General features: G+C 45.4%; 4 protein-coding genes and 1 pseudogene across 4 annotated transcripts in view; 4 read left to right on the top strand and 1 right to left on the bottom strand.

Moving 5' to 3' along the window:
* Positions 1 to 2,362: 2,362 nt before the first annotated feature.
* LOC109644609 (prokineticin receptor 1 pseudogene) lies at positions 2,363 to 2,981 on the top strand (annotated as a pseudogene).
* A 596-nt stretch (positions 2,982 to 3,577) lies between these two features.
* LOC109647195 (prokineticin receptor 1-like) lies at positions 3,578 to 4,877 on the top strand. The gene is made up of 2 exons (XM_020112972.2): positions 3,578 to 4,020; positions 4,148 to 4,877. The coding sequence occupies exons 1-2, from the start codon at positions 3,716 to 3,718 to the stop codon at positions 4,809 to 4,811; spliced, it is 969 nt and encodes a 322-aa protein (XP_019968531.2). The 5' UTR covers positions 3,578 to 3,715; the 3' UTR covers positions 4,812 to 4,877.
* A 290-nt stretch (positions 4,878 to 5,167) lies between these two features.
* aplf (aprataxin and PNKP like factor) lies at positions 5,168 to 15,485 on the bottom strand. Its single transcript, XM_069529591.1, has 10 exons — positions 15,131 to 15,485; positions 14,413 to 14,484; positions 12,565 to 12,728; positions 11,829 to 12,042; positions 10,623 to 10,752; positions 10,209 to 10,312; positions 9,300 to 9,595; positions 8,935 to 9,057; positions 8,423 to 8,469; positions 5,168 to 7,664 (listed from the first exon to the last, which is right to left on the bottom strand). The coding sequence occupies exons 1-10, from the start codon at positions 15,221 to 15,223 to the stop codon at positions 7,474 to 7,476; spliced, it is 1,434 nt and encodes a 477-aa protein (XP_069385692.1). The 5' UTR covers positions 15,224 to 15,485; the 3' UTR covers positions 5,168 to 7,473.
* A 203-nt stretch (positions 15,486 to 15,688) lies between these two features.
* On the top strand, positions 15,689 to 17,429 carry fbxo48 (F-box protein 48). The gene is made up of 3 exons (XM_069529618.1): positions 15,689 to 15,994; positions 16,583 to 16,908; positions 17,052 to 17,429. The coding sequence occupies exons 2-3, from the start codon at positions 16,609 to 16,611 to the stop codon at positions 17,211 to 17,213; spliced, it is 462 nt and encodes a 153-aa protein (XP_069385719.1). The 5' UTR covers positions 15,689 to 15,994; positions 16,583 to 16,608; the 3' UTR covers positions 17,214 to 17,429.
* Positions 17,430 to 17,779: 350 nt separating this feature from the next.
* The window catches only part of cnrip1a (cannabinoid receptor interacting protein 1a), a 4,939-nt gene continuing 1,990 nt past the window's right edge, over positions 17,780 to 20,728 (top strand). The window contains exons 1-3 of the mRNA XM_069529615.1: positions 17,780 to 18,044; positions 19,934 to 20,078; positions 20,224 to 20,728. The exon at positions 20,224 to 20,728 is cut by the window's right edge and continues 1,990 nt beyond it. Coding sequence (XP_069385716.1) covers positions 17,866 to 18,044; positions 19,934 to 20,078; positions 20,224 to 20,388 — 489 coding nt within the window. The 5' untranslated portion in view covers positions 17,780 to 17,865 and the 3' untranslated portion in view covers positions 20,389 to 20,728. The remainder of the gene's footprint in view (positions 18,045 to 19,933; positions 20,079 to 20,223) is intronic.

The raw sequence follows: 20,728 nt of genomic DNA on the forward strand, positions 1-20,728 counted from the left end.
CAGGTAAAATCACAAAATGAAGCTTTTACTCTTCACTGCTCAGAAGTTTCAGATGCAGATAGAAACTGACGAGTTTGTGTGTCGCTCTGCTGAAAACAGATTTACACTCACTGCTCACTTTCACATGACACACTGGTGCCACTCCTGTCAGCTGAGATCTACTGAGGCAACAGTTCACAGGCTCAGAACTGGACATTAGAAGATTGGAAATCGCTGCCTGGTCTCATGAGTCTTGATTTCATTCATGGTCACCATGTCACAAAGATCTTCTCAAACTGGTTTCTCATGACAGTGAGGTCACTGTGCTCCAGTCGAGAACCTCTGGGAGGTGGAGGAGCAGGAGATTCACATCGTGGATGTGCAGCCGACAAATCTGCAGCAACTGTGTGATGCTGTCAGTTCAACATGAACCAAATCTGTGAGGGATGTTTCCAACACCTTGTTGAATCTGTGCCACGAAGAATTAAAGCAGTTCTGAAGGCAAAGGGTCCAAATCAGTACTAGCAAGGTGTACCTAATAAAGTGGCCTGTGAGAGTATATACATATATATATATATATATATTAACTGTACAGGGAAACATGGCACACACTGAGACAGACAAAGACAAAGGGTCCGAACCAGTACTAGCAAGGTGTACCTCATAAAGTGGCTGGTGAGAGTATATATATGTATATATACTCCTCCTCTCACTCCTCCTCTCTCCTCCTCTCTCTCCTCCTCTCTCCTCCTCACTCCTCCTCTCTTTCCTCTCTCTCCTCCTCTCTCCTCCTCTCTTTCCTCTCTCTCCTCCTCTCTCTCCTCTCTCTCCTCCTCTCTCCTCTCTCTCCTCCTCACTCCTCCTCTCTCTCCTCTCTCTCCTCCTCTCTCCTCCTCACTCCTCCTCTCTCTCCTCTCTCTCCTCCTCACTCCTCCTCTCTCTCCTCTCTCCTCCTCACTCCTCCTCTCTCCTCACTCTCCTCCTCGGTCAGTGGAGCAGCAGCAGCTTCAGGTCTGTCTCTGGTTTTAATTCATCAACATCTTTATACATTTGATTTGTGAATATGAGCTTTAATTATTATTCACTTTAAAACTCTGATTGTGTGAGTTATAGTATTATATTATGATAGTAGTATATGATGATAGTAATATATGATGATAGTAGTATATGATAGTAGTATATGATAGTAGTATATGATGATAGTAATATATTATGATAGTAGTATATGATAGTAGTATATGATAGTAGTAATATAGTATATGATGATAGTAATATATTATGATAGTAGTATATGAAAGTAGTATATGATGATAGTAATATATTAGGATAGTAGTATATGATGATAGTAGTATATGATAGTAGTAATATAGTGTATGATGATAGTAATATATTATGATAGTATATGATGATAGTAGTATATGATGATAGTAGTATATGATAGTATATGATGATAGTAGTATATGATAATAGTAGTATATGATGATAGTAGTATATGATGATAGTAGTATATGATAGTATATGATGATAGTAGTATATGATAGTAGTATATGATAGTAGTATATGATAGTAGTATATGATGATAGTAGTATATGATGATAGTAGTATATGATAGTATATGATGATAGTAGTATATGATAGTAGTATATGATAGTAGTATATGATAATAGTAGTATATGATAGTAGTAGTATATGATAGTAGTATATGATAGTATATGATAATAGTAGTATATGATAGTAGTATATGATAGTAGTATATGATGATAGTAGTATATGATAATAGTAGTATATGATAGTAGTATATGATAGTAGTATATGATGATAGTAGTATATGATGATAGTAGTATATGATAGTAGTATATGATAGTAGTATATGATAATAGTAGTATATGATAGTAGTATATGATAGTAGTATATGATAATAGTAGTATATGATAGTAGTAGTATATGATAGTAGTATATGATAGTATATGATAATAGTAGTATATGATAGTAGTATATGATGATAGTAGTATATGATGATAGTAGTATATGGTAGTAGTATATGATAGTAGTATATGATGATAGTAGTATATGATGATAGTAGTATATGATAGTAGTATATGATGATAGTAGTATATGATAGTAGTATATAATAGTAGTATATGGTAGTACAGGTGTTAATGAACTGTGCAGCTGATGGAAATGACTCATGTGAAACAGAAAAAATGTTTCATCACTGAGACGTTAGATTCCTCAACCTGGACACACACACACACACACACACACACACACACACACACACACACACACACACACACACACACACGGATCATTGAATGTAACTAAATCTTGGTTTTCTTGACGTCTCCAGATTCTGAACCTGAACATGTTGACCTGATCCAAAATGGACGTCTCCACCAACAGCAGCTCAGCGTCAGTTGACTTCTTCCTGGTCGATGGCAGTCTGGATTACGAGGTTCCTCCGGATGAGATCCCGGACACCACGCGGGGCCGTGCCTTCTTCGTGGCCACCGTGGTCATCGGCGTGGTGCTGGTGGGCATCATGCTGGTCTGTGGAGTAGGAAACTGTCTTTTCATCGTCAGCCTCGCCCGCTACAAGCAGCTGAGGAACCTGACCAACATGCTGATCGCTAACCTGGCGGTGTCGGACGTGCTGGTGGCCGTGGTGTGCTGTCCCTTCCTGCTGGATTACTACGTGGTGAAGCAGCTGTCCTGGGACCACGGCCTGCTGCTCTGCGCCTCCACCAACTACCTGCGCACCGTGTCACTCTACGTGTCCACCAACGCGCTGCTCGCTATCGCCGTGGACAGGTCAGTTCACCGGGGTTCATCATCTGGGAGCAGGAACATGATCAGAGTTTTACTTAGGAAAATATTCTGTTAGAATAATCTCAGTGAAATCCGCTGTCTTCCTCCAACAACTCAAACCAGACTTGAGTGAGACGTCGCAGTTGCCCCGTAGGTTTACATTGTACCCACAGCTGCAAAAACCAGAATTCCCCTTTAACTGTCCTTCAGTGACGGACTCTGAGTCCTGACTCGTGCCTTCGTTCAGCTGTGTAACGTCAGGTGGGAGGTTTGAGTCTCTGAGGCCGGTGATTTCGAGCAGGACGGACGCAGCCGTCAGATGATTTACATTCAGAAAAAGCTGCTTCTGGGCTTCAGCTCCTGAATCTAATCCATCATCAGCCGCAGGAGTTCGTGTTTTTTAAAGAAAACCTGACAAAGAGCCAGAAGATCAGAGCTGCAACTCAACGAAGCTCCGAACGACGAAACACAGACGAGAGGAAGTGAGTGTGCAGCTCGGACACAGTCTGTGACAGAGACCAGACTCACAGAGTTTCCTGTCATGAACAAATGTTGAAAAAAGCCGTCGTCTCTTATTCAGAACAAAATTCAGGTGATGGAGGTTCGAGATGTTTCCATTATTTTACTGTTTCTCATATTTCTGCACCAAAAGTAATGAGAAGTTAGAATGGTCCAATGTCAGAGCTTACATTTTCAAAAGGACTCGTTCACTGGTTTGTTTCAGACTCGTCGGTTCAGACTGAAGCTGAACTTCAGGTGTGAAAGGTTCCTCAGACCAGAAGAGGAGTTCTGGGTCTGGATCAAACTGAACCTGGTTCTGTTGGTTCACAGTGAAAACACTTTGTTGGACCAATCACAGGAAGTAGAGACACATTAAACCATAGAAGAAGAAGAGGAAGCAGCTGCAGTCTTCACCTTCGATGATAAAATGTTTGAACCACGAGATCGTTCATGTGGAGCATTTGAACTAGTGAAGTACTGTGGAGTACTGTGGAGTACTGTGGAGTACTGGAGTACTGTGGAGTACTGTGGAGTACTGGAGTACTGTGGAGTACTGCGCCTGAAGGTGCTGATGATGATGATCATGATGTTACCATGGCAACCAGATGAAGCTACAGTCATTGTCTCCATTCAAACAGGAAGACTACTACCCCCCCAACTGACAACACGCCCACATCAGACTCCGTCTACAGACCAATCAGACTCAAGTATAGATAGACTCCGCCCACGTAGGTGAGACAGAATTCTTTAGACTCTGAAACGTGAAACTGAAACAGATCAAATGAAACAAACACGAAGCTTCAGACTCTGAGAGGAAACGTCTTCATCGTCCTGACCCTCGTCAACTCTCTGTCTGCAGGTACATGGCGATCCTCCACCCTCTGAAGCCTCGTATGAGGCACCAGACGGCGTGCTGTGTGATCCTGATGGTCTGGATCGTACCCATCTTCATCTCCATCCCCTCCGCCTACATGGCCTCCGAGACGACGTACCCAAATGTGGAAGGTGACACCCACAAGACCTTCTGCGCTCAGATTTGGCCGGTGGACCAGCAGGTTTTCTACCAATCCTACTTCTTTCTCATCTTCGTCCTGGAGTTCATGGGCCCCGTGACCATCATGGTCGTCTGCTACATCCAGATCTCCAGGGAGCTGTGGTTTAAAGACGTTCCAGGTTTTCAGACTGAGCAGATCCGGAAGAGGCTCCAGAGGCGTCGGAGGACAGTGGTGATGCTGATTCTGGTGCTGGTCACCTACATCCTCTGTTGGGCGCCGTACTATGGCTTCGCCCTGCTGCGGGACTTTTACCCCACCCTCATCTCCAGGGACAGGAACTCCCTGGTGGCCTTCTATATCATTGAGTGCATCGCCATGAGCAACGGGATGATCAACACCCTCTGCTTCGTGAGTGTCCGAAACAACACCAAGCGCCTGAGGAAGGCGGGCAAGTTCCCGCTGAGGCTGCTAACCTACGTGGCCACCAAGTCTGTGGACGAAGGGGAGGCACGGACGACCTCCCTCTGAGTGACCGTGGATGTAGAGGGGGCTCGGCTGAGGTAGAGCTCCAACATCCGAGGGATCGGCTGCAGCTCTACAACATTATCCAGAGTCGTGCATGTGGAAGGAGACAGAGAGAAGACACAGGAGAGCTGTTGTTAGGTTCCTGAAGTAACATGGACACATGTTGACCACAGGAACCAGAAACTACAAGAACCACAAACCTTTGGAGAAAATCAGGGACTGAAGCTGTCACACAGGAAGTTCATTTTATAAATAACTTCCTGTGTGAATGTCATGAATTGAAGCTGACTGGTCGAACACTGTGACTTTTCATTATTTGTTTGGATGTAAAATCTTCTTCAGCACAAACAACAAGACACTGACGTGGAAAAAGCTGCTTTATTTCAAAAAGTTGAAGGTACAAGATAACGATCTCCCAGAGTGCATTGCTCTGAGGAACATGTTTTCAGATCAGTTCTGGCCGCAACCGTTCAGACTTATCATCGATCATAAACCTCCTCCACGTTAGCAGACGGGACATGAACCAAACCAAACAAATCAAAGCAGACGTTAAATAAATGTTTGTAAAGATGTTTCTGTCGTTTCAGCTCGTTCTTCTCTCTGAAGTTTGTTCAAGTGTTTCTCATCAGTTTGGTTTGATCAGTTATTGATGATGTAAAGAACACGACTCTATTAAACCATCGTGGAGACAAGAAGAAGAAATCGTCTCCGTTTTCTTTATCCAGCAACACAAAACGATTTGTTCACGATCAAACAGACGATGTTTATTTATTAATAAACAAAATGAACAAACGATAATCAAATAGTGGGAGATTAATTAAATATTTATGCGTGATGATTGACAGCTGAGACTAACTCGTGATTGGTCGAGTCCCCTGAACTCATAGTGAGAATGAAACCGTTGCAGGACTGGTGTTTGTCTCCGAGAGAGCAGAGCTGCGTGTTCACGTCTGAAATCTCTTTGAGATGTGAAACTACAGAACCGTAGAAAAGGTTTGTGGACGGAGGCGTCGCTCCGACGATGAAACGCATCATGTTTTTACACGAGCGAGAAAGATTCTGAGGAGACTTGTGACTTTAATGTTTGATGGAAGGAAACGTCTTGACAAGAATCAGTGTGTTGGTCGAACAGACACCTCAGGTTACTAAAGGTCAGGATGACATGACTCCTGCATACAACACATGGCCAGAAGTATGTGGACACTCTGGTTCCTACTCATTACACTAAGTAATCGATTACATTCTTCGTCAGAGGCTACGAGAGGATTTGAGAGTTTTGCTGTCGTCCATCTTTATTTACAGTTTAAATCATGGTTCCTTCCATCCCTGAGAAACAAAGGCTGCAGCGGGTGGATTCTTCTCTTCCAACATGTCCCAGGATTCATTGCTCTTCGTCATGAAGCCAGCAAGCCGACGAGACGTCTTAGTGCTTTAGTTTTACGCTTCAACTCAACAGCTTAAAGATACATGTTAAAAATCCAACATCAAACTTTGTCTTCATGTCCAACTTCAGCTCCGTTGCTAAGTAACGCCAATAAGGACGGAACGAGCTGGTGACGTCGACCACGGAAATCCATGAAGGAGACACAGCACTTGGTGCGAGGTGGTGGGGCCCCCCCCACATCAAATTCTGCTCTGGGCCCTATGAAGCCTCAGTCCGGCCCTGCTGCCATCAACTCTTATTAGTTTCTCTTCCTTCACTTAACGTAGCTTTTGTCCAGCAGGAGGTGATTCACCCTCCGTCAGCTGCAGATCGTCTTCAGAGTTTCAACTCTTAAATCTGTTGCTGGTCTAAAAAACCTCTTTATTCATGATGAGACTTTTCAACTCTTAAAAACAGATTCCTTCTGGGAGATTCAACAGATCGGACGTCTCTACGGATTTAAAGTGACTGAAGAAAGCTCGTCTCATTCACTAACCTCCCTCTGACTTTTCTGTACTTGTCAAACGATGCTGCTTTCAGACCTGCACTGAATAATCTGATAATCTCATGACGGGAGAACACAAATGTCTGAGCGGGAACATTTTCTGCAGCTTTTCCTGCAGAGTAAAACAGGAAATCCTCCGTCCGAGGGGCCTGTTGACGTGTGTGGATTCTTTCTTTTCAACCTGAATCACAACAACCAGTTGTTTTGCTCTCGGTTTCCATGACGACACAGCATACAGCCGGTTTTGAACGTCGACGACAGGACGCGACTTGAAAGAAAGAACGAACTCAGAAATGTTGTGAGACGATGTGAGCAAACAGACGAGAGGCGGCAGAGGAGTCGACACCGAGGTGCCGACGGCCTCGTGTCCCTGACGAGCGTTTATTAAACCAGGAAGACGTTTTCTAACAGCAGCTCAGCGAAGATGATGAACGAACCTTAAAGGAAGTAAAGACGTGTATTCAGAAAAACTATTAAACTTAGATCGGGTCGTTTTCCTGCAGGATTCTGTGAAACATCTTTTCAGCTTCAGAGTGGATGAACTCTTTTTAATGTTACGATCATCTCAGGCTCCGCCCACTCTGATACATGCAAGTGTTAAAACTCATCACTGTTGCCATGGTTACATGATGACGCCCACGTTCTCTTCTGATTGGTTATCAGTCACGTGACAACCAGCGGTGAACACAAAGCGTTAAAATGAAACACAAAGAAAACAAACAACAGGAAGCTGGGTTCTACTTCCTCTTCAGAAACACCTGAGCTTCTTTCTGCAGACCTTTGACGTCCTCTTTGCTGCTGTCATCTGAGTCAGGAGGGACGTAGTCTGAGTCTTCGCCCACGTCCTCGCTGTCGTCGTCGATGAAGCTGTCGTCGTACTCGTCTTCGTCATCGACTGGGCTCTTCTTGGGGACAGTCCGTGGACGAGCTGCAGAGACGTGTTGACATTATGTGAGGACGCTGTGACCAGAACATTCTGTAAGGTTCTAAAATATTTCTGGTCCACTCATCAGCAACGGAGCCATGTTCAGGCGTCCACATGCTTTTATAATGTGCTGCAGAGACACACGTACATACATGTTGTATGATTTGATTTATGTTTGGTTTCAATCATTCAGGTGGATGAGACGTGTGATGAGACGTGTGATGAGACGTGTGATGAGACGTGTGATGAGACGTGTGATGAGACGTGTGAAGAGACGTGTGAAGAGACGTGTGATGAGACGTGTGATGAGACGTGTGATGAGACGTGTGAAGAGACGTGTGATGAGACGTGTGAAGAGACGTGTGAAGAGACGTGTGAAGAGACGTGTGAAGAGACGTGTGATGAGACGTGTGATGAGACGTGTGATGAGACGTGTGATGAGACGTGTGATGAAACGTGTGAAGAGACGTGTGATGAGACGTGTGAAGAGACGTGTGATGAGACGTGTGATGAGACGTGTGATGAGACGTGTGAAGAGACGTGTGATGAGACGTGTGAAGAGACGTGTGAAGAGACGTGTGAAGAGACGTGTGATGAGACGTGTGATGAGACGTGTGATGAGACGTGTGATGAGACGTGTGATGAAACGTGTGAAGAGACGTGTGATGAGACGTGTGAAGAGACGTGTGATGAGACGTGTGAAGAGACGTGTGATGAGACGTGTGAAGAGACGTGTGATGAGACGTGTAAAAGCCGCTCACCTCTTGTCCTTGTGTGTTTGTATTCTTTCCTGTGAAGAGGATTTGTCCTGTGAAGGAAACACAGTGAGATTATCTCCAGGTTCTGATCAGACTGAGGACACAGTCACTGTGTGTGTGTGTGTGTGTGTGTGTGTGTGTGTGTGTGTGTGTGTGTGTGTGTGTGTGTGTGTGTGTGTGTGTCTGTGTGTGTGTGTCTGTGTGTGAGATCTAGCTCATGGTGAGGACGGTTCCACCATGGAGGAACCGTGGAGGAACTGTGGAGGAACCGTGGAGGAACTGTGGAGGAACTGTGGAGGAACTGTCGTGGATTCTGATTGGTCGTTCACAGTAACCAATTGCTCTGAATGTGCATCACGCCCCCCTGTGGTCAACATGGAGAGTCGCTGACGACTTCTTTGCTGGACCTTCGCCTGTGACAGCGCAGGTCCCTGTGGGCCGGTCACCAGGTTTCCCATCATGCCTTTCAACCAATGCCTGTCATCAGCAGGAAGGACAGCGCTGTGATGTCTGACCTGTAGCAGTCTGAGCCGTAGGGGCACTCGGGTCGGTCCACCACCTCCTCCTCGTTCTCCTCCTCCTCCTCGTAGTCGCTGTCACCGGGATGACTGCACTCCTGGAAATGTACCGGGTTCTTCCTGGAGAAACAACAGGTGGATGAGAGGGTTTCAGTCTCTCACACCGAGCGTCTGTGCTGCTGCGCTCTGCGTCTCAAAGACAAAGTTGATCCTGAGACTAAAAAAGGTCGATTCCAGCAGCAGAGACTCGACAGACAGAAAGTGACTCGTCCAGCTTAGATTTCATAATATGAAGCTTATGTTAGATTTTGTCTTGTTTCCTGTTGATCATCCTCCAACTTCAGCTGCGGAGGTGAACTCACCTGTAGCAGTCCTTCCCGTACGGACACGGCATTCTGAGCCGAGCAGAGACGGACGAGGATCCACGGTTCGACCCGACGGACTCAGCTCGTTTAGTCCCCTGTCGTCCGTCTTTCGACTTCCTGTCCTCCTTCATGGATTCAGTGATGTCAAGTGCCTGCGTGGTGGCGGCAGCGGGGACCGCCGTGGATGTCTCTCCTCCTCTTCCCTCCTCTCCCACCTCCATGGCAAAGCTGTCAGACTCGCTGCTCGTCTCAGTCCTGCTGGAGCCACGCCGATGATGGACTGTGGCAACATCCTGCATCAACACACAAACCAAAAGACGAGTCTGAACACCTGAACATTTTCATTCATCATGTAACTGCTGATAATGAAATCTAATCAATTCATCCTTGAGTTCAACTAACAACTGGTCCGAATCTGAAGACATTCTCTAAAGCTTGAGATGTTTAAGAGGTTTAGTCAGGTCACATTAACCTTTGACCTCTAAAACCTAAACAGTTCATCTTTGAATCCAAGTGACCATTTAGTCCCTGAGATATCTCGTTGATAGAAACCGGTCAGAGGAACTACCTGAAGCAATGACGCCTCTGGCCACAAGGAGTCGCTGGCTCAGAGAAGTAAAAACGTAAATCACAGAGGATTTTTAATTTACGATAAATCAAAGCAGCAAATCTTCACATCTGAGAAGCTGCAACCAGAAAATATTTTATTCTCATTATACTTTAAATAAGATTTCCCAACTATTTGAAAAAGTTTCCAGATCAATGAGTAAACATGCTGTGTTTATTTCTAAATGCTAAGCTAACGGCTAACATCCCTGAGACTTTTATTTAGGACATGAAAATGTGAAATGAGTTGAACTTAACTTATTTGAACTCAATTGAGTTGGTAACATCTTCATCACTCACCTTCCTCCTCCTCTTCCTAGGATGCTCCTCCCCCTCCTCACTAAGCCCCACCTCCTCAGATTTGGCTGCTGCAGGTGCTTTACTTATCTTCACGGACGACTGAACTAAAAAAGAAATGTAACATGAATGTTTTGATATTATGGTATTTTTGAGACATCGTGTTCACGACAACCTGAAAACATACTGCCCCCGGCCACTAGGTGTCACCGGTGCAGAGGCACAGTGTTGTTTCCTGGTGGTTGTTGCTGCTCCGCCAGTTTTTCATGTGAACATAAAACTGCTCAGTAAGAAAAGCAGCTTGAGCAACGGACTTCATATTTATCTGCACCAGTGACACCTAGTGGCTGCAGGCATTATTTCCTAACTTTGAGGGAATTTCTTTAAATGTGGGGGGGGGGGGGGGGGGGGGTTTACCTTTGGGACTGGAGGACGAACCGGGAGGAGCAGCGACAGCTGCCATCATCCACGCAGGTAGAACTCTCTTCTTCATCACAGAGTCAGCACGGTGTTCTTCATCCTCTTCCTCTGGAAGCGTGAGGTCTTCCTGTGTGACACAAGAGAACGCAGCTCTCTGATTGGCCGTCTGCAGGTTTGCTCCAGCCTGTGATTGGTTGGTCAGTTCAACATGTGCATCATGTAAATGTACACTGAAGCCAGTTCAGACACATCCACTGATTATCGTTTATAATTATTAATTAATTGAGTTTTGACATCTAAGGAAACGATGAATCAAAACAGTTTGAAGTTAAAGCCAGAATAAAACCGGAGACTTTGAAGATCACATTTAGAGACGAGTGATGAGAGGAAGAGGGGCGTGACTTCATGATGGAAAAATATCAGGTTGAATGAGAAAAGACAAAGAGATAAAAAAAAGTCTGAATGTCGACTGACATGAACTCCTTTTGCTCATCAGGACAATCTGCTGTCCCTGTCTGTCCTGTCTTTAACTGAATCATGAGTGAGAAGGTGGAGAACGTTTCCTCCTTCGCTCCCTGACTCTGTTCTCTCTCTCTGCTGAGTGGGTTCATCTCCTGAGAGAACAAGTGACTGAGAGTCTCCATCAGCTCCAGTGGAAGAGTGAAGCTGAACTGAGATCAGTTCAACACTTCATCACAGACACGGAGTTCATCACGTGTGGCTGCAGGGGGCGCTGTTGCTTATGTTACGTAGTTACGTTGCTTTAAATATCAAAAGCTCTGTGAACTCAAATGAGACGTCTGATCTTCGGAGCGTTTACGTGTTTTGCATCACCAGCTTGTCGCCGAGCAACAGAGCTGTAGTTGGACACAAGGTTTTATAGGCTCTTGGTTTTTAACACGTGAAGCGTTGCTGCTGTTTGTTTGATGGAAGCCTGAAGTTTAAACATTGTAGATATTAAGTATATGTTCTGAGAGGGCTCCACCTGTTGGAGCCTTCGACTCGTCGAGTGGCTGTGACGGAATTGATTGTTAAACACTCGAGGATGCAGAGCCTGAACTGAACAGTGGATGTTTGAAATTATAAAATCAACATTTTAAATAATTAACTATTAAATATTCATGATCTCTACATCAACAGAGATCAACGCCATCTTGTTTCCTGCCTCTCTGGTGATAAAGATTTAGTTTTCAATCATTAAACCTGATTTAAACGTCTGTTGGGACCCTCCTCCTCCTCCTCCTCCTCTTCTTCTTCCTCCCCCTCCTCATTGGACAAAGCTGCTGACGTTGGCTCCTTGTGAGGCGGAGTCTGTCCACGGTCAAGTCTTATTGGACGAGCCGGCTCAACATATGGCTCGGGAGAACTGGGACGTTCCTCCTCTTCTTTTTTTTCTTCTTCAAACGTCTGATTGTTTCTACGGGAAGTGACAAATTCAAATTTACAATTAAACAATTTAAGTCATGTTTGAAAACATTCAGCTCTCAACAATCAATAACAGTTTATTTGTCTCACACTCAGTTTGTCTCAAATTCAGTTTGTCTCATCGATGTCAACAAGCAGCAACGTCCTCTGTCCTCAACTCAACAAGAGTCAAACTACAGAGACACTTTCTGAGCAGTACCTGAAGCTCAGAGTCACATGTGAGGATCCGTCTCCAGGACACGAGGACAATAGATGCTGATGAACTGAAGACATCAACACAACAACAGGTTCTCTACGTTAGAAGAAACAGTTTGTGACTTCAGGTTTAAAGTATTTGTACATGAGGACATGTCTGATAGAGATGAAGGAGCAGCTTGAGTGTCTCTTTCAAACATCAGGACGTTGGACGACAAAGGAACTCAAGAGATAAAACATGAGTCAACAAGAAGCACTCAGATACGGATCAGATCACACAGAGCAGGAGATTCATCTTTTAATGCTGACGTGGAAATACCTGGGAGTGTGTTCTCCTGCCCCCACAGCCACCACCTTGTAGATGAACTGCCCCGGCAGCAGAGAGAAGAAGTCTCCGTCCTGAAGAGGGAACCAGGAACCTTTTCTCAGAGGTCGAGGGTCGTCAGTGAGGGACGACTGAATGAAGCACGGGTTCAGGTGCGTCTAAAGATGGAAACAGAAAGAGGGTTCTCACCTTTTATCCACACTGAAACTACTGTTCAAAATGTTTTATTCTGTTTGTTCAATGACACCATCAAACCTTAAAGACCTCATCGTACCATATCACCACGAGAGCCCTGAGCTCCCAGAATTCAATCTGTTATCCCTGAAGTCTCTAAAAGTAGAGGAGGAGCCAGAGCTCTCAGCATCCGGCTCCTCTCCTGTGGAATCATCTCAGGTTGATTTCAGGAGGCAGACTCCCGCTCTACGTTAAAGAGTCGGCTTTAAACCTTCCTTTATGATGAAGTCAGGGTGAGAGCTGCAGATCAGCTCTGAGTTCTGCTGCTGTAGCTTGTGGAGGAGCTCAGGAGGACAGAGGAGGACAGAGAAGCTCCATGTGTCATACATGGAGCTTCTCTGTCCTTCATGTCTCATCAACACATGTTACTGACTTGACTTGTATCGTGCTGGCATCTGATCGTAGCGGTGGACCATGATTAAGGTGGCAGCTGATGGTGGATCCTGATGGTGGACGATGATCACAGACTGATCAACAACATGTCTCCTCAGAGACTTCCTGACAGTAACTCCTCTCTTCATTCACCTTCCATCAAGCTTCTAACTGTTTCCTCTAACCAGTGCTGGAGCTACTCTTCTGTGTCTGACCTTCTCAGTTACACGTGGCGTCTACTGCACCTGTGTCCGTCCTGGGAGACGGGTCCTCACGTGTCTCTGAGGTCTCTACGTTCTTTTCCCTGTTGAAAGTTTTTTAGTAGTTTTACTCTTGTTGAGTTAAGAACCGATGAGGTCACAGCTCGTTAACCCTATGAGACAAACTGTGATTTGTGAATATGAGCAGTACAAACAACATTTGATTGATTCAATGATATGAAGCAAATCACGTTGTTTAACTTGTGACCAGTGTTTTGGAAAGATGACGAGGAATCAAACATGTGACGTCTGTTTAAAACTTAATACACTGGTCAGGAGCACGCACTGTAGATAAATGACGGCTCCTCTAAAGTGAAGCCAAATCATCTGGATCGCCCCCTGGTGTCCAGCTGCAGTATAGCTCATAAACCTCCATGTTAGCAGATGGGACATGGACCAAAGTAAAACGTAGTAGTAGAAAGTAGACATTAAATAAATGTTTGTCAAAGATGGTTTCTGTCATTTTACGTAGTTCTTATCACACCCCCGACATTCGGCTCGAAACGAGGTCATTGACACGTTTGAAGCCTAAACGTCTCTGATATTGTCCTACAATATCGGTCTCTTTAAGATCTATAATTTAAAATGTATTAGTTGGAGAATGTGACAAACAGCAGCAGCTCTTTGGTTCTGATAAATGAGCGTCTTGTTAATTAAATCAAACGTTTAATTCATGAACAAAAACAGACGAGGACGGAAATGAAAGAGAAACTCTTGGAACCTGAAGTGATTCATGAACCTGGAGCAGCTCTCAATGAAGAGTGTGAATCATAAGTCCTATAAATAGACACCAGGGGGCGATCTAGACAATTTAGCTTCACTTCAGGGAGCCGTCGGTCACTCATCACAAGGTCGGGGGTTTGATCCCTGACTCCACATGTCCACGTGCACTTAAAATACTGAATCACCCTGATGGTCCGTCAGTGTGTGAATGAACGAGCGATGGACGGTTTCTTTAAAAGAAAGAGGAACTCACAGGTTTGACGTGCAGCTGTCCACTCAGGTTCTGCAGCAGCCCGTGATGTCTGGACACTCTCTTGTCACTGACCTGAGACAAAGCAGGAGACGATTGTTTGAGGGAGACAAACAAAAGATCAGGAAGTTGACGATTACAGTTGATATTCATGATCACTGGTGTTCAATGTCCTGTGGGAAAAATATAAACATGAAATATTCACATTTTAAAACGTTTACTCAAATTTAATTGAAGCTATTCTTTTTGCTATTTCATTAGTTTCAATTAGTTTTCTGTCAACTGACGAATCAAACGACTTTGTTTTGTTGAAGCTCCATGAGCTGAAGACCTGACGTGTTCCTCACATGTTGCTCACATGTTCTGTATGTGAGAACAAATGTCTGAGTCAGTGTCTCTGGACATGTAGTCAAACATCTGGAACCTTCTCACTGAGCGAGTGGGCGTGTCTCTGAAGAACACAAAAATGTCTCCTGCTGCTTCTTCACGTGAAACACAAAGTACAGAACATGTGCAGACAACATTGTACACAGCTCATGTGTGGAAACAGTTTGAGTCCTCGTGTCCTCAGATGATTGTAACATGTAGCTGCACCCCTCGGTGTCTCTAAACATCCTACATGTCCTCTTCGTGTGTCCTACATGTGAGCGTGGACATGTGGACAGTCATAACAATGATTATAATGGAGACCACCTGTAGTAAACACAGCCAGGGGACTCACCCCCAGTAAGGGGCCCCTGCCCAGCACCGTCTCCCCCGGCGGCAGGTGGACCGGGGCCCCGCCGTCCACCGGGACCAGGTCGAAGCCGGACATGTGGGCGGGAGGAGGCAGCTTCAGCCCGGGTCACTGGAGCTCCGGTTCTCCGGTTCTCCGGTGCTCCGGAGGCGCGGGTTAGAAAACACACAACCACACTGAGACTGTGAACACGTGCACAGGACGGTTCAGCTGACGTCACACCGGGAGCGTCACCTGAGTTCGCCTGAAGAGAAAACCCGCGAAAACAGATGTAAACAAACAAACTTCAGACTGGCAGCACCAACACTTCCGGGACGCAGCAGCGCATGCGCACTAGAGTAGAAAGCACGTGTGGCGCTGTCCTGTAGATTCACATCCGCAGATTCACCAAAGTCCTCCGGAATCACTTCCTGTTCAAATGTCTCCTTTTAATGTTTAGGAAATATTTGTTTCTATAAGTGAAACTCAGCAGAGTTTTATTTATACATATACATATATATACATATACATATATACATATATATTTAAATATACACAGTTCAAGGACACAACATCCTGTCTCCCTAACCCAACGAAACACTTCCTTAAACAGGAAACGACTTTTTCACAGAAACCCATTGGGATCATTCTGCATGTTGTTTATTAGATAGATATGTTTGTGTGATTTAAATGTCGCAGAGTAAAGAAAAACTTATTTACTTATACTTTATTTTGGACAAAACGTTCAAGTGTTTGTTGCTGGGTGTCGCCCTGTGCGCATGCGTGTTTCACCAAACACACGGTGACGTGTGTAAACAACATTTGAGACATTTAAACCTTCAGCTGTTGGACACCGAGGGACGCGTCACGGTAAGAGGACGGCAGTGTTAGCACGAGACACTGTTAGCACGAGACACTGTTAGCACGAGACACTGTTAGCACGAGACATTGTTAGCACGAGACACAGAGACACTGTTAGCACGAGACACTGTTAGCACGAGACATTGTTAGCACGAGACACTGTTAGCACGAGACATTGTTAGCACGAGACACAGAGACACTGTTAGCACGAGACACTGTTAGCACGAGACACTGTTAGCACGAGACATTGTTAGCACGAGACACTGTTAGCATGAGACATTGTTAGCACGAGACACTGTTAGCACGAGACACAGAGACACTGTTAGCATGAGACACTGTTAGCACGAGACACTGTTAGCATGAGACACAGAGACACTGTTAGCATGAGACATTGTTAGCACGAGACACTGTTAACATGAGACACTGAGACTCAGAGACACAGATTAGCTGTTTATTTGCTAACAGCGGCTCAGTTAGCTTCTCTCCCCACACAGAGACCCATTGGGATTTGTTCTATTAAAAGTCTTATTTACCCACAAGTGGTTTATTTAAGATAGAAACATTAACGTCACACATTGATCTGCTCTAATCTTCCAGGTGGTTTCAAACTGCTGGACTCTATTATGCAGCATGAGCCGACAAGGACGTCCTCTGTGTTGTTCCTCAGTGAAAGAGGACCGTCTCTGACATCCTCCAGTAAGACTGAGCCTCAGAACTTTGCAGAAACTCTGCCCGCAGAGATGAGCGTGAAGATCTTCGGTGAGTTGGACACAGAGAGTCTGTGCAGCGCCTCGTGCGCCTGCAAACTGTGGCACGACATCATCGAGGAGAGCGAGCAGCTGTGGAGGAGTCAGTGTCTGCTGCTCAGAGCCGTCTGTCAGAGGGAGGTGGACAGTGACCGGAGAGACGGGCTGTCCTGGAAGGTTGGTGGACAACAAACAAATCAAAGAACATTTGATCTCTTGACCTTTTTTTTTTCTCCTCGGTTCATTCAAAACGTCCCCACCTATAAAATGATGAGGATACCTGTCCTGTCCTCTGATTGGCTGCGGCTTCCTCTGTGCAGGTGACGTTGGTGAGGAACTACACCCGCAGCTGCGTGAAGAGAGATTGGCTGAGAGGAAGATACAGTCACGTGAGGTCAGCGGAGGAGCTGAGCGGCAGGAACATGACGCCGCTTGACGTTGAGACGTGGGGAGAGATCCTGGAGGCCGAGTTAGACAGATGACGGTTCTTATTGAATACACCACGAGACTGCAGGGTGTCTCATCTTCTGTGTATATTTTGTATTTTATCACAAAAACATGTTTTTTACTTTTTTAAGAAAAATAATCGTGCACAAAGAGAATGAATCAAATGAAACTGTAACTTTACTGGTGAATGGTTCTCTTCAGCTGTTTCATTGATTTGATGTAAATATGGAATAAATCTCATTGTTGTGAAACTCATGAAGCAGATTATTAAACAAGCAGATTATTAATGAGACACATTATTAATGAGGCAGATTATTAAACAAGCAGATTATTAATGAAGCAGATTATTAATGAAGCAGATTATTAAACAAGCAGATTATTAAACAAGCAGATTATTAATGAAGCAGATTATTAAACAAGCAGATTATTAATGAGACACATTATTAATGAGGCAGATTATTAAACAAGCAGATTATTAATGAGACACATTATTAATGAGGCAGAGACAGAAAATCCCTTTAACCAGAATAAACCTCAGAACATATCTTATTCTGAAAAGTAACGCTGGGGGAAGCCCCGCAGAGCTTCCGCCTTTATTTTGACAACCGGAAGCGTGGTTCCCTCCAGCTTGACTCTGGTCCCCGCTCAGCATCCACAGGCCGAGACAGAGCGACTGAACCCGGGACGATGGACGACGTTCCCCCGCTCATCCACCTCTCCATCTCCCTGAAGATCCAGCCCAACGACGGAGCCGTGTTCTTCAAGGTGGACGGAACCCGCTTCGGTCAGACCCGAACCATCAAACTGCTCACCGGCTCCAAGTACAAGATCCAGGTGGAGCTGAAGCCCGGAACCGTCGAGGCCACGTAAGAAGAATGAAACCGTTAAAGACTTTGAGTTCACGTCAGGGAATCGAACCAGCGTCCGCATCCCGGTCACTGTAGAACATATAGAGTCCGAGCTCAGTGTGCGATTGGCCTCCTCCTCCTCTTCGTGCTCCTCCTCTTGATCCTCTTCGTCCCCCCCCCCCCTTCCTCCTCTTCGTCCTCTTCGTCCTCCTCCTCTTCCTCTTCTTCCTCCTCCTCTTGATCCTCTTCGTCCTCCTTCCCCCCCTTCCTCCTCCTCCTCCTATTTCTCTTCCTCTTGGTCCTCTTCGCCCTCCTTCTCTTCCTCTTCTTCCTCCTCCTTCTCTTCGTCCTCTTCCTCTTGATCCTCTTCGTCCTCCTCCTCCTCTTCGTCCTCTTCCTCTTGATCCTCTTCGTCCTCCTCCTCCTCTTGGTCCTCTTGGTCGTCCTCCTCCTCCCCTTCTTCCTCCTCCTCCTTCTCTTCGTCCTCCTCCTCTTGGTCCTCTTGGTCGTCCTCCTCCTCCCCTTTTTCCTCCTCCTCTTGGTCCTCCTCCTCCCCCTCTCCTTCCTCCTTCTCTTTCTCTTCCTCCTCCTCCTCCTCCTCTTCCTACTCCTCTTGGTCCTCCTCCCCCTCCTCCTCCTCCTCCTCTTCCTCCATCATGATTAATAAATCATGTGTAACTGGATCAGTTGCAGTGACATCACTAAGGCTCAGGTGGAGGAGGGCGGAGTTAAGCTGCTCAAAACACTAAAACATTATAAACTTAAATAAAGAAAATAAATTAAACGTTGACGTAAATTATAAAAATAATTATAAAAAGATTCTGAAATGTTTTTGGACTTTATGTTTCAGATCTGAAGCAGCAGCAGGAAGTGAGCCTTCAGATGACAGGTGGCGCTGTCTCCTCTATAGTTATGTGTCCTTCGAACTATTGAAGGGTTTGGTGACATCGTCACGTGTCGTACATGTGAACGTAAACACGTGGACTTAGTTAGGACATCTTCGCGTGTCGTACATGTGAACGTAAACACGTGGACTTAGTTAGGACATCTTCGCGTGTCGTACATGTGAACGTAAACACGTGGTCTTAGTTAGGACATCTTCGCGTGTCGTACATGTGAACGTAAACACGTGGTCTTAGTTAGGACATCTTCGCGTGTCGTACATGTGAACGTAAACACGTGGACTTAGTTAGGACATCTTCGTGTGTCGTACATGTGAACGTAAACACGTGGACTTAGTTAGGACATCTTCGCGTGTCGTACATGTGAACGTAAACACGTGGTCTTAGTTAGGACATCTTCGCGTGTCGTACATGTGAACGTTAACACGTGGACTTAGTTAGGACATCTTCGCGTGTCGTACATGTGAACGTAAACACGTGGACTTAGTTAGGACATCTTCGCGTGTCGTACATGTGAACGTAAACACGTGGACTTAGTTAGGACATCTTCGCGTGTCGTACATGTGAACGTTAACACGTGGACTTAGTTAGGACATCTTCGTGTGTCGTACATGTGAACGTTAACACGTGGACTTAGTTAGGACATCTTCGCGTGTCGTGAATCTGGATTGGAACTGGAACCTTCTTGATGTGAAGCGTCAACACATCTGGTAACTGTCAGTCACCGGTAGAGTTCTGTTTCTGGGTTTGGAAGGTGAACTTCAGTCTGACGAGGGACAGTCTGGACAGTCTGGACAGTCTGGACAGTCTGGACAGGACAGTCTGGACAGTCTGGACAGGACAGTCTGGACAGTCTGGACAGTTTAAACGGGGAAGTTCAGGACAGGTCGTGACATTTGGCCTCAACCATAAACGGGAAGACTCGGTTCCCTTTGTTTGAAACGTTGGAAAAAGCAGGTTGATCACAAACGTAACATCACCACGTGCTTTTCTTCCTCCTCACAGCAACATGAACATTGGAGGCATCATCTTCCCTCTCGAGCAGCAGTCCAGGGACGAGGACTCTGTGATTTATCACGGCAAGTACGACACGGAGGGCGTCCCGCACACTAAGAGCGGAGACCGGCAGCCTGTCCAAGTCAGTATCGAGGTAAGACAGCAGCGACACCTGTAGGAGATATCAGGTAGATGCTGACTCAGGCAGGGACCAGTTGTTTGTATTTTTAAGTATGAAATCAAAAGCTACTCTCATCATTGCTGCTGCAGTGTTGGTGACACAGTCCCTTTCTGTCCAGTTTAACAAGGCAGGGACATTTGAGACAGTCTGGCAGGCGAAATACTACAACTACTACAAGAGGGAGCACTGCCAGTTCGGAAACAAGTTCAGCAACATCGAGTACGAATGCAAGCCCAACGAGACACGGACCCTAATGTGGATCAACAAGGAGACGTTCAACTGAGTCAGCTCATCCACACCAACACCAACCAGAGGACACCAACCAGAGGACACCAACCAGAGGACGTCGGTCAGACAGGGATTTGGTTTGAACATCAGCATCACAGTAAAAGGACAACTCTGGTATCTGTATTGTTTTCTGATAAAATGGGAGAAAAAATCTGTAGCAGCTGTTCGATGTTTTCAAAATGTTTTTACTTTGAAGCTGCATTTACTTTGATTTGCGGCGGCTGAATGAGAACCGTTTGAAAACCATCGGTAATATTTAAAAAGTCAAAGACAAGTGCACACAGGAAACCAAAGGGACAGAAAAGGAAAGATCTTCAAAATGCAATTTTCTCTGA

Source organism: Paralichthys olivaceus, chromosome 8, assembly GCF_024713975.1.
Source record: "Paralichthys olivaceus isolate ysfri-2021 chromosome 8, ASM2471397v2, whole genome shotgun sequence".
In the NCBI taxonomy this organism is placed as follows: Eukaryota; Metazoa; Chordata; class Actinopteri; order Pleuronectiformes; family Paralichthyidae; genus Paralichthys; species Paralichthys olivaceus.